General features: G+C 48.1%; 1 protein-coding gene across 5 annotated transcripts in view; it reads right to left on the bottom strand.

The window, feature by feature from the left end:
- Positions 1–8733, bottom strand: part of SMOC1 (SPARC related modular calcium binding 1) — a 146343-nt gene extending 137610 nt beyond the window's left edge. Inside the window, exon 1 of one of the 5 annotated variants that reach the window (XM_061429269.1) lies at positions 8378–8733. In XM_061429269.1, coding sequence (XP_061285253.1) covers positions 8378–8476 — 99 coding nt within the window. In that variant the 5' untranslated portion in view covers positions 8477–8733. The remainder of the gene's footprint in view (positions 1–8377) is intronic. The other 4 variants (XM_061429267.1, XM_061429271.1, XM_061429268.1 and 1 more) reach the window with 4 other exon arrangements.
- Between the last annotated feature and the right edge of the window lie 4997 nt (positions 8734–13730).

Here is a 13730-nt window from a genome sequence, read left to right as displayed (position 1 = left end):
AATGTGGTAGGCAGAATAATGTTCAGTTGCTAAATCGTGTCCAACTCTTAAGCACACGGACTGTAGCCCACCAGGCTCAGACTCTGTCCATGGGATTTCCTAGGCAAGAATACTGGAGTGGGTTGCCATTTCTTTCTCCAAAGCAGAATAATGCCTATGTCCTAATCCTAATGCTGCTATTAACTGCCATGCTATACATACTAATAAATAATACATGCTAATAACTGCCAAGTTATATGGCAAGGAGGAATTAAGGTTGCTAATCAGCCAACCTTAAAATAAGGAGAATGGTTTGGGCCCTCCTGGTGGGCCTGATGTCTTCAATCACAAGGGTCTTTAAGTGGGGAAGAGGGAAGCAGAAGAGTCAGAACCAGAGAGACGGCAGCATGAAAAAGCCCTAACCTGGCTTTGAAGGTGGAAAGGGGCTACAAGCCAAAGAATGCAGGCAGTTTCTAAAGGTAAGAAAATGGATTCTCCCCTAGAGCTTCCAGAAGGGAACTCAGCTCTGATGATTATTCAGCCCACTGAGACCTGTGTCAGGCTTCAGACCCCAAAAAATTTGTGTTGCTTAAGCCTCTGGGTTTGTACTATTTGTTACAACAGGAAAAGGTATAGGAGTAGGAAGAGGTATAGGAGGCTAAGACTTCCCACTTGATCCTCCCCCCACCCTGAAACGTAGATGCTATGACTTCCACTAGACAAACTGGGGAACCAAGGACCCAAGAGGTTACACGACCAGCCCAGGCTCACGGTGACACAGCCAGAACCAAACTTGGGTGTGTCTACCCCTGAAGGTTGTGCCCCATTGCCCTCCCTCTCTGGTCAGCCTGGAATCCAGGGCAGATGGGGACACACACTGCCCTGGGGGTAAGCAAAGCACAGGGGGCCGAGAGAACCCTCCTGGGGCGAGGCTGGGAGGACTGTGTGGAGGCTTTCGAATGATGGGCGGGATTTGGACAGAGATGAGGAGGGAAGGAGAGGTCAGGAAATACAGTTCAGCTCAGGGCAACCAAAGTCTGTATATCCCCATGTGGGGGCAGGGATATGCGGTGAGAGATAAGTTGGGGTACCTCGGAGAGGGCCTAATGCCATCCAATACGATAGCCACTAGCCACCTGTGGCTATTGACACTTTAAATCCATTACGATCAAGTTAAAAAGCCACTTCACCACAGTTTTATGCACCACATTTAACACTTCAATAGCAAAGAAGCAAACAAACAACACAAAACTCCCTTCAATAGCCAAGTGTCTAATACTGGACAGGACAGATATAGGACATATTCATCCCGGCCAAAAGGTCTGCTCCACAGCAACACTGACAAAGGGAAGTCGTTGGAGTCCTTGTTTCTGAGCCACTCAGGGGCACTGAGCACCTGGAGGGGGGCTCAGGTATATAACACTGTCCGCCTCACTATCTCACTTATTACTACTGTTGTGTCCTCTCCCTTGGGGCTTTGCAGAATTTCTCGAAAGACATAATTAATATGCCCCATATTTTGAACTCCCAGTGCTGTCTGATAGATGCTATCTAGTCCTAAAAATGAACCATTCTGGAAAAGTAAGTCCAGTTTTTCTCCACTGCCAACACTTAAAAAAAAAAAAAAACACCATTTGGCCTTTATCTAGTAGAATCAGATCAATGCTGCAGTGAGAAATAGTTTTTAATGGGAAGGGGCACAGACATTTATAGAGTATCTGTCAGGTTTCAAAGCACCTGACACATTATCTCGCAGAACCTCACTCTGTCCCTGTCCCCCCTGATGGTGGCGGGGTTTCTTCTGAGACTCCAGACTTTCTGAGTGGCTTTGTAGAGGCCACCCAGCTCCAGCTCCAGAAGAAAGAGGCTGAAATCAACAGAGAGGACGGCCGAAGTACACAGAGCTCCATACCTAATATGTCTGCCCAAGTTAAGATTAATTCGTGATCTAGCAATTGAGTTTAGAATGACATCAGGTGCAAAAGGAAGTCCAACTAATTGTTCTACTGACCTGTGTCGCTTGGGGTCTCCTTATGAGGCTATTGGGAGTGTTGGTGGAGATCCAGTTCTCTTACCCCCTCAGGGACTCAGGGTTCACGCACTGCACGTTTGGACAACGCTAACCCTGTTTGGCAGCCTCACAAGCAGCTCTGATCGATTTCCCATCCGCAGCTCAACCCTTGTCCTCTCCCAAACTGCTTCACGGTGACAAATGCAGCAGGAGGGGGCCTCCACACTGACATCACCCCCCCACCAGCAGCAGCGATGCCAAGAACTTGGCCGCTTAAACAATAGAACTCTATGTGGTCAGGAGAGAAAGGGTGCCCTGTACCTGCTAAGTGGGGGCCATGCTCCCCTTCCCAGCCTCTGCCATGGGGACTGAAGAAAGAGGCCGGAATGAAGGCAGGGATCAGCCAGAAACATGCCTTCCCCACCCCCACAGGCAAGTAAGGCTTCTGGCCCAAGCGTCAGCTAGTGAACCTTTCCGCTCCGCAGGGCTGGGAACTCAGATGTACAAGGTCGATCCCCCTGAGCAAGGAAGGTGCACGATGGCCCACAGAGGGCTCAGCTTTACAAATGAGCCCATTGGCCAGGAAGATGTAGGTATTTATGCCAGAGCCTCAGCCGGCTCAGAGTCTAACTAGACAAGAATTCAAACAAAAACCAATAATCACTCCCAACATGGTATTGCGGGTAGTTTCTAACTATGTACATCTGGAAAGGATGACAGGAGGGAGCAGGAGGAGACAAGAAAGGAGTCCCTACTCAGGGAATTTGTGTTCATCTGATATCATGTGCAAAGAACTGAATTAATCATAATCTTTGGCTATGATTTTTCCAGTGGTCATGTATGGATGTGAGAGTTGGACTATAAAGAAAGCTGAGTGCTGAAGAATTGATGCTTTTGAACTGTGGTGTTGGAGAAGACTCTTGAGAGTCCATTGAACGGCAAGGAGATCCAACCAGTCCATCCTAAAGGAGATCAATCCTGGGTGTTCATTGGAAGGACTGATGTTGAAGCTGAAACTCCAATAATTTGGCCACCTGATGCGAAGAGCTGACTCATTTGAAAAGACCCTGATGCTGGGAAAGATTGAGGGAAGGAGAAGAAGGGGACGACAGAGGATAAGATGGTTGGATGGCATTAGCAACTCAATGGACATGAGTTTGGGTAAACTCTGGGAGTTGGTGATGGACAGGGAGGCCTAGCGTGCTGCGGTTCATGGGGTCGCAAAGAGTCGGACACGACTGAGCGGTTGAACTGGACTGAACCTGGTTCATGACACACTCAATATTGGCCTATGCAGGAGCCACACTTATTTTTTATACACCAGCTATTTTGATCTTTGTCAATGGACAAATAACTTCAAACTCACCTCACCTCCCTTCTCTGAAAAGGTAAAGTATTGATACTAACTTACACTAATATGATTTTCCCAGCCAATCCAATATCTGCCTCACCCTAACCTCTCCTGATCTTGTATACCTTGTTTTTCTTTTCATATAGTTTTCTTGCAGCTCTATGTATTCCTAAAAGTTTTTTCTTTGACTTTAGCTGTTTATAAATTTATAAAAGATGTCACATTGCATCTTTCATTGTATTTCTTTTACTTAATATCGTATTACTCAGAGGCATCCATATTTTTGCATGTCACTGTTGATCATTTGTTTTGACTGACTATAATCCTCCACCTTCCAACTGATGGCTTATTTGGCTCTTTCCAGGTTCGTGGTAGTGTGAACTCAGTTGCATATGTCTCCTTCTGGACATGAGTTTTTCTTGGGCGCGTACACCTAGAAGTGGAATCACCAGGCCGTAAGAAATGTGGACGTTTGGGACATTCACTTACAGCCCAATGGTTAAGACTCCAAGCTTTCACTGCCAAGGGCTCGGGTTCAGTCCCTGGATGGGGAACTAAAATCCCACAAGACAAGCGGGGTGGCCAAAAAAAATGCGCACCTTCAACTTTAGGACATAATACCAAAGTGCTTTCCATTTGCTTGGGTTTCCTAGAGTTTCTAAGACGATTGCTTCCTCTTCCTGTCTTCCTCATTTGTGCCAGCTCCATCAAAAGGTTTAAATCAGATTCTTGGCCTAACACCAGAGTAGCCTCTCAGCTAAATCCACCACGTGGAAAAAAGGGGGAAAAAAGGCTCTTGTTCTGAACACAGATAATAAGAAGGGCATCTCTGCAGACACAAGGCCCCACCCTCATCCAGACACTGAGACAGGTTAGTCAAAGAGAAGGGAACTATCTACAAGCTGCTTCACATTTGGCAAATGCAAGATTTTTTTAAAAGGGTTTACATGGAGCCAAAGCTTGTTCCCCCATCCAAGTTTTGCTTGCTCAGTCTCTCCACCCCCACGCCTCCCATAACCACCACACACTTTAGGAACAAAAGCCTAAAATGGAAAAAAATAATAAATTGTGAAGTAACCGATTTCATTTAAGTGAGAGCAGGGAGTACAGCATGGATGTCACAGTACAGTCAAATTCATTTCAATAAATATGTACAGTACACTTTGCAGTGTGACCAGCACACTGACAAATAACATCTTTACTCTGCCCTCGAGAGGTTGTAAACTTGTTCACTTAACAAGACAAGATAATGGACGGAGTCCAAAGGGGCAAGTTAATGCTAAGAGGATGAAGATGTGGGTCTGATCTCAAGATGCTCACTGTAAAATTAGCCAAAGTTAAGAACACAAGTGAATCAGATATTGAAGCTGTGCAAAGGTAGAGAGTGATCAATTCTAACCAACTTGGAGAGTGATGCTAGAGCTAGGTTTCAAAGGAGGAGTTCTCGAGAGGAGAGAAGATAAAGAATACAGCTAAAAAAATTAAGAAATCCAATTTTTCTTCTATTTCTCAAACTTCTTAAAATCTATTCCCTGCCTCCAGTCCTGTATCAAGAAAATGGAACCTGTGAATCACTGATAAACACGCATTATCTGGGGACTTGCCTGGTGGCCCAGTGCTTAAGACTCTGCTCCCAGTACAGGGGGCAAGGATTCAATCCTGATTGGGGAACGAAGATTCGGCATGCCACTCAGGGAGGCCAACATAAATAAATAAATAAAATGTTAAAGCACACATCATCTACATTTATTTGTTCATTCCACAGGTGCCAGGCCCTGTGCTGAGTTCTGGGGGATACACCGATGGACAAGCTGGGCACGAACCTGCCTTCACCCAGCTCCCAGTCTGCAGAACAGATGGAGGTTTAGACAAAGACAGGCAGTGGCTTGGCTTGGCTTGGCCGTCAGACTCCATGGGCCTGAGAGAGCCCCTCCCCCATCTAACCCTCCCCAGAAACATTTTCAGTAAATTGTGCAGGATTAAATAAATGGCTGCCTCCTCCATAATTAAAAAGCTCCTGACCGGCATCCCAGGTAGCCATGTGGCCACTCAGAGCCGAGAGACCAAGAAATCAGGTGCTTCCTACATAATAGCGTCCAATCTGATAACTGATAGCTGCTGGGAGCCAGAGTCAAACAAATGTCAGGCATTTTATGAAGGCAGGAAGCAAATAAGGGGGCAAGGATTGGAGTCTAGGCCTCAAGGGAGCTCAATTAGTGAGCCAGATAAAGTTAAACCGAAAGGGCATGCTCTGGGTTTCCTAGAAAGCCAGCTGGAAAAGATGCCAATCCCTAAGCCTCTGTCACTCAAAAGATTAACAGAAGAGACCCAGGGATGCCCAAGGGAACACTGCAACAGCCAGATGTTTCTGCTCCTCTCATGACACTGCTGCCCACAACCAGGACCGCATTTCTGACGCCACCAAGAAGCCACAGAAGAGAACTGCAGGCTTCCAGAATAGGTTGAAACTCAAGGCATCACCCTTTAGCGATGCAGACACAAAAAAATCTTGTTAATAGTGCTTTCTTACAGACAGACTCGCCTGATGCCCATTTCACAGGAATGGCACCGCTAGTCGGACGAACACTTCTGCAGCTGCTTGGTGGTGTGAAAAGCACACAAGCCCACAACGTGCACATCCATATATACTGGAACGTGGCTCCCACCGCTACGCATGCACCATGTTTCAAGCAAGGCTTTTACCCTCCTGAGTCTCACTTTCAAAATGACACTAAAAAGACCCACCTTCTTGCTCTTATAAACATAAGTGATCATGGAAAGTGCCCGGCCCAAGAATTCATAAATGCGGGCTCTTACTGGGGTCTATAAATGCATCCAGGTCAACACAGCAGCTTTCCCTTGGTACTTTCTAAATGTGTGTGTGTGTATGTGTGTGTGTCTGTGTGACAGAGAGACAGAGAAAAGGAGAAAGAGAGAGAAAAAAATTCGGCTGGAACACACAGAGGCCTATTTACACTTCCTATTTGTGTTCCACCATTTCTATCAAATTAATAAACTAAAGAAGCCCGAGGGAAAACTAACCCATGTCTCTGTTTTCCCTTGAAGTCCCTAGCTTTCCCCTAAGAGCTGCTTCCTCCAGTTTCAGGAGGCAAGGAAGGAGAGCCATATGGCTTGAGACCCTAGACTCGCCCAGCAACAAACGAGCCCCCCACCATTTGTCTCCGGGCCTCTCATGTGGGCGGGCATCCAGCTTTCAGTCGGGTGCTCTGGTCTGCGTCTCTGTCTTGACTGTTCCTAATTATTGGAGGGAACGCCGTGGCTCTCCTGACCTCAGAGTTTAAAAGCTGCGAGTCCTAATATCAAACCAAGCAGCTTCATTTAAAAGGCATCCTCATCTGCATCCATAAAAGTCACTCCCGGAGCCCTGGCTTGCCCCAGCTTCGGGAATGCCTGCTGTCGAGGATTTATGACACGCCCTGGCTCTAATCGGCCGCACTTTAACTGCTGCTGTTGCACATCTGGTCATAAAAGCAAGGGCCGGCCCAACATGGGGACAAACACTTTTCTTTCCTAAGTGGCTGCAAATCTGATCTCACAGTGATAGCCAGGCTCAGATGTAATCAGCCAGCATCTGGGCAGTCATTAAGGCTTGTCAAGCTTTGCAAGGCTTTTCCCACACACACGACAGATATAAAGATGATTCTCACAGAGCGAGCGCTAGGAAGAAAGAACAAGCAATCTGAACAGGTGGCAATGGGCTAGGCCAAACGATATCCAGGAAAGCACAAGCTGGTTAAGGAGCCAATCTTTTCACAAAGATACTAGCTCCTTCCACATGGACTCCCCTGCTGCCTGGAGAAGGCAGGCAGCTATCTCTACAGACAACTGCCCTGACATAAGGTAATTGTTGGCCAGAGATCCTCTAGTCATCCTTGTTGTTTAGTCACTAAGTCGTGTCTGACTCTTTTGTAACTCCGTGGACCGTAGCCCGCCAGGCTCCTCTGTCCATGGAATTATCCAGGCAAGAATCCTGGAGTGGGTTGCCATTTCCCTCTCCAGGGGACCTTCCCAACCCAGGGATAGAACTCATGCCTCCTGCTTGGCAGGCCCGAGTTGTTACCACTGAACCACCTGGGAAGCCCCATCCTCTGGATAAGTTTGGTCAAATGAACCAGTGGGTGGTTTAAGAGTACACTTTTTAAGGTAGTAGAATCCTTCATTTGACAACTGGGTTATATGGGAGCAAGAATCTAGCCCAGAAAGGAACACAATGTTGTCGGTTCCGGATGTTTTACAATGCCCTGGACAGCCTGCCCTGTGCGCAGAATTGGCACGTTTCACATCGTTCAGGAACTCCAATCAGACCAAGGTTCAACAAGTAGTGCAACCTCCCGGGCGGAACGCAAGGAAAGAGCTCCTCGAACACTGCCAGTTCCTCTCCACCAGCTCTCCACAGCCCCCCATCTCCACCCCTCCTCTGCGGCTGTGCCCAGCAGGAGGGAGCATTAAAATTATCTGCTGTGGGTTTTACGAGCAGCGATCGCTTTTTAAAACAACAACAACACAAGGTCCTTGTGTGGCTCTCCGGTAACCTAAAACCCTGGAGGCAGAGCTGCTCTCCCCCCAACCGCCCCCCGCCCCTGCCGCCGCCGACGCCTCCTGCCAAGAACGCCAGCGCTCTGGGACCGCGCGCGGGGTGAGCCCACGGAGCAGCCCTGCTTGAGCGGAGAGCCAGGAGGCACCTCGGATGCAGGAGGTACCTCTATGGGTCTTGGAGCAAAATGCCCCGAGAGGAGAGATGGGGAAAGAGAACTCACCAGTGACAGTAGGGGGAGAGGGGGAGGAGGGGGAAGGCAGAGTCGGTGCTGCAAGAAAGAAGGGGTAGGGCGGGGGGGAACAATGGGAGAAATTTTAATTTCAGCAACTTCGCCAAGAAGCCCACCGGCGACGGGGTAGTAGGTGGGGGGTGGAGGGGGCACAGGTTCTAATACCTCCCTCTCCGGTCCCCAAGGGATGAAGGCCAGCGACCTGAGGTCTCCTTCCGCAGGTGGGCGCGCGGCTGGGGGCACACTTACCCTGGGGCCGGTGGTGCGGTGGTCGTGAGCCGGGGACAGCTGCACTAACGCCAGCAGCAAGTGGGGCGTGAGCAGGCGGGCGCAGCGCGCGGGCAGCATGGTGCCAGGCCGGTCCGGGCAGCGGGCTGCGGGCAGGGGTGGCGGGCTTCACGGAGCGCACGGCCGCGCCGGGCTTCCTGCCTTCCTTCCCACCCCGGGGGACCCTGGCGACGGCGGGCGGCGGCAGCGCGGGATCGCGGAGGCTGCAGCCGAAGCGCGCGCTCATGAACCGCCCGGAGAGCGGAGCTGAGCGCTAGCGTGTGCTCTGCGCGCGGCGCTCTCCGCTCGGCTGGGCCGCGGCGGCAGCAGGTTGGATGCCAGAGCCCGGGCCATGGGAATTCCCGTTATAAACCCCCGGGAGGGGCGGGGCGGAGCCCGGCGGCCCTGGCTGACTGGCCGAGAGGCCCGTGGCAGCCGCCCCTCGGGCAGGTGAAAGCCAATGGGAGAGAGGAAAGAGGGGCGGCTCGCGACCGTCCCCACCGAGGAGCGACACTCGGTGGCTCGGCCGAGTGGGATCTAGGAGAGACCGGCATAACGAGGAACTTTATCTTGGCCCTTCGGTCCAGAAAAGTGTCCGAGAGCTCCAGCAGCCTGAACATACCAGAATGCCCGCCCGCTAATGATCACACCTTAAGCTTGTTTAGTTTTCAGTAAGTGAGTTGTCACATCAGCCGGATGAAATAGGTAGGGAAAACACTCCTAGCCCCGTTTTCTCAGATGAGGGTACTAGGGCACAGGAGGGGCTGACAAATCTGCTTCCCGGCGGCACCAACACCAAGAACAGCTGGGAAGTCGCCAGGTCACCAGCGTTAGGAGTGGGACTTGGGCGCATTCGCTGCTTGCAGACAAAGTAACACATTAAGTTCTACAGCAGCGGCCCGGGAGCAGTGTCAGGGAGAGAGAGGAAGCTCCTGCTGGGCATCTCCTTGCTGGGGAGGGCCCCTGTGGGTATGAGATGATGCCAACCCATGGTCCGGTGGTGGATACAGGATTAGAACCCAGGTGTCCTGGCTCCCTGCCTGAACTAGAAGGCCAACAGGCAGCTTCTCTGTGGCCCAGGAGCCCTGGCAGGAGAGGTCAGAGGGGACGTGGTCTCCTGACCGGGGAAAGAAAGAGGAAAAAGCACTGATAGGAGGGGGAATCTGTGGATGAAGAGACCCCAGAGATGGGTCAGAGGAGGCAGGGAGACCTCTCTTGAGTGCCGGTAGGATGTTAGAAGGCTCTGCCCAGGACAATCCCCAGGAGTTCATCTTGGGAATGGTCACAGACACATCACACCAGCCCTTCAAAGGAGCGAGAAGGTCCACTGCATTCAACCTAAGAGAACCATGGTTTACCTTCACAAGTGGAACACAACCCTTAGTGTTTATTTTCTTTTGTATGGACCACTCACTTGAAGGCGAGGGGTTCTTTAACCACGCTGGAAGCAGCGCCAGGGCTTAACTCCTCTCCCTGTGAGCTTAAGAGGTCCTGACAAAGGTTAACTCTGCTCCCTCACAGCCTCTCTCCTGGGTTGCATTAACAAGCTTCCCCACCCAACTCCTGCATTCAGTTTTGCCCACCCGGCTTGCCTGCCACCTAGCCTCTACCCAGCAGCCAGTCACCCTTCTAAAACTCAAACCTGAATCGTCACTCTCTGCTTAAAAGGCTTCAGCTGTCCCCAGTGTCATCAGATCAAAAAGCCCTGACTGGATGTTAGAACAATTATAAAGTACTGATGGTTCTTCAAACAAAAATGAGAAACTGCTCTAAGAGAATTGTCTGTCTTCCTCTGCTGGGAAATAGCGGGAAATAGTTAATGCTCTCTGGAGCCTGTCCGCATGGGTTCAAATCCTGGGTCTGCCACCTAGTGGTATAACCTTGTACAAGTCACTTTGCTTATCTGAGGTGCTGCTTTCCCTTCTGTAAAATGGGAATAAAAATAGTTCCCACCTCATGAGTAGTTGTCAGGATTGAAGGAGATGGAATATATAAGTTCCTTAGAATGACTGTGTTATGAATATCACAACCGGGCACCTGAAGAGGGCAGTACAAATGCCTCATCTCATTTTACCCTCTGAATGATCCTATGAAGTCGACAGAGAGATCCAGCTTTACAGGTAAGTAAAGCAGATATCCCATGCGATTGGGACTTGCCTGGCCTCGTTTGGCTGGTAAACGACAGCAAACATTCAAGCACAGGTTTTCAGAGTCTAATTCTGCCTCCATCATCTGATAACTGCGATGTCCATTCACACAGAGTTCGACAGTTCCTGTGTGCTTCCTGGGAATTTTTTCAGTGGCCTGCAAGGGAGCTGCGATTCTGAGCTTCACTGAGTTTCAGTGAAAAGCGTGGAAACAGCAAGGGTCAGCCTTTCCTGGAAACAGCCCTTGTGATCTGGCATCCTGGGAATTTGCCCAGCTGGACTTGTCCGTTTCTCCCATGCCTCATGAAGCACGTACATCAATTTCCCTGTGCCTGCCTAAGTGCCCCTCCATCAGGGGCTCCCCAGGATGAGAATGTCACCATCAGGCTCAGCAGTGCGGTAGGTTTGTCCTGACTCTACCACCTTACCACATGCACCCATCAAGCTGGTCAAGTTCTTTCTGTTGCTGGAATTATTGAGAAATCTACTGGAGTAAGTGAATATGCTTGAGATGGCCCCCCAGTATCTGGCAGCACAAAGTGCGGAGGGAAAAGACACTGCAATAGTCCTTTCCATCCGTAACACCACAGGCTGCTCTCTAGCCAGAAAGCTTGTTTCCAAGTGGTCGCTGGTCCAAAAGTCTACATTATTCTGGATTTCAACCATATAGCTTAGTTTAAAATATGAGCAACTGCTTTCCAGTTACTTTGCTCAGCAAAGTAATTTTGCTTTCCCTCCGGTTGGCATGGGAGGCCTTTTGTAACCATGGCTATCATTCAAACGATGCATTTTCTTCTCCCGACTCCTCCCAAGCCCAGAGAAGGTTAGAAATTCCAGAGAACTACTAGTCCCAAACATCGTCTCTCTGCCAGGCTCAATCGTCTGATCCAAGCAAAAGTGAAATTGACAAGTTCCTTCTTTCCCTGGAGGCCAAGCTTACGGTCCAAAAATAAATCTAGCTCTCCTGGCATCTGGTCTGTCCAGTTTCAGCCTTGCTTCTTGTCCTGTGGGACTTCTGTTTGCAAGGGGATATTTCAGTGAGGAAAAATAATACTTTATATCCCATGTTGAGGTCTGAGAGCTTCAAATATTTATTAGCAACTAGGAACGCCAATTTCAAATATATGTTTCTGTACAGGCCAGGAGTCTTGTCTCATATTCAGAATAGATTCTTTCTATTCATTTTAACAAGCACTTTGATGCATCTCTTTCTATGCCTAACACAATGCTCATTATAAAAAGGATCTTTGAATGCATACCCTGCCCTCTGAAAGGTTATAATCTAAGACACAGCAGACAGAGACCTGGAGAATATATTTAAGAATAAAGACTGCAGTGTGTTTTGGGGACTCAGAGAGCAGAGACCTACTAAAAACCTAATGGCAGGGAATGTTTCAGAAAGGTAGGTCTTTAATGCTGCTTTGGAGAAAGGTGCTTCTGTAATATAAATACACCTTGATTTATACTTGCTTCACGTGTGATACCACTACCAACAGAGAAAGGTGAGTGGTGTCTAAGGTTCAGGACTCTTTTCAAATATACGACGGAGATCAGAAACCTGGAACATCAAGAATCCTGGGCTCTGTTTCTAGATTTGTGACAGACTTGCTGAAAAACTTAGCATTGGGCTGAGATAGTTATTATTATTTCCATTATGCAGGTGAGATTGACCCACAGAAGGTAATCTTACCACGGTCAGTCCTTACACTTTAAATATACATGACAACTGATAACACACACAAAAGTAAATAGGTGAGGTAATGGATGTGTTAATTAACTCGATGGGCAGAATCCTTTCATAAAATGTGTATATTACATTGTACACTTTACATATCTTACAATTTTACTTGTCATTTATACCTTAATAAAGCTGAAAAATATATCTACATGACAAAAATAGTTTAGAATGACAAAAATTTAGATTATCTCTTTTGGACACAAACTCCCTTCAAGGTCTAGGGTAGCTCTCTCTAACCCAGGCTTCTTCTATTTGTCTATTTGTCAGCTTGTCTATTTGTAACAAGCAACTTCTCCCTCATAATCCAAGATGCCTGCTCAATCTCCATGCATCACATTTGTCTTCCAGCCCACAGGGAGGAAAAAGGGGGAAAGAAGAGCATGCCCCTCTCTTTAAAGATAACTCCCAGAAGTCACAGTCACCATATCTCATCGGTTAAAACCTAGTGACCTGACCACACTTAGCCACAAATAAGGCTAAAAAAAATTGTTATTAATTTAAGGTGGCCACACGTGTCCAGTTGAAAATCAGAGTTTATGTTACCAAGGAAGGAGAAAACCCTGGGACAAAAATAGAAGTAGATGCCATCATCATTATCATATCTTGAGTTGCCAAATGAAAGAACCATGGACAATGCAATGTAGTCCAGAATGTTTAGCTGTGGCTTTCCTCTAGCTCTGCACATCTAGCTCCCTCATGCTCAAAACATTAATGGCCTAAGGGCCAGACACCCAGACTCTCGATGCCACAAAAATTTACTTCTGGTATTTCCCTCTCTTAGGCACCTTCAAGTGGGAGGATCTGAGAACATACTTGGATGAGGCTCAAGCCACACAGTGCCAGAGTGGCAAGAAAGAAGCCCCCTGACGAGACGAGCAGTCAATTAGGACCACTGGGAAGAATGCCATCTTTGTGAAAATATTCTGGGCAATCGCCTGTACTCTTCTGTTTCTGTTTCTTTCCCTCCCGCATCCACCTACAGGGAAATCTCTTTTCACCTGGTTACTTTTCTGTGACCTGGATTCAAAATGACTAAGAGAGCAATAACACAAAGACTTTAATACATACTCTCACATTTACTCTACAAGGTAGGTACCATCGTTTTCCCTGTTTTACTAATGAAGAAGTAGAAACTTGGGGAGGTTACATAACTCAGCCGGAAACAAATAGCAGAATCAGAACTTGAGCCCAGTCCATCAAGAGCTGAATTTTTTGCTAAGCACTTTTTCTACATGATCTTATACCCTCAGACTGAGCATATGAGGTCAGTATTATTAGTCCCATTGTTCAGATGAAGAACTGAGGCTTAACCAACAAAGATTACCTTACCAAGGCACACCAAAAGTTTTGGCATCCTCTGGATCTAGAGGTTGTCATAGTGAAATAAGTCAGAGAAAGACAAATTTTTTATGGCATCGCTTACATGCAGAATTGAAAAAGAAATGATACA

Source organism: Bos javanicus, chromosome 10 (assembly GCF_032452875.1).
Source record: "Bos javanicus breed banteng chromosome 10, ARS-OSU_banteng_1.0, whole genome shotgun sequence".
In the NCBI taxonomy this organism is placed as follows: domain Eukaryota; kingdom Metazoa; phylum Chordata; class Mammalia; order Artiodactyla; family Bovidae; genus Bos; species Bos javanicus.
This window is presented reverse-complemented; position numbering and strand designations above follow the sequence as displayed.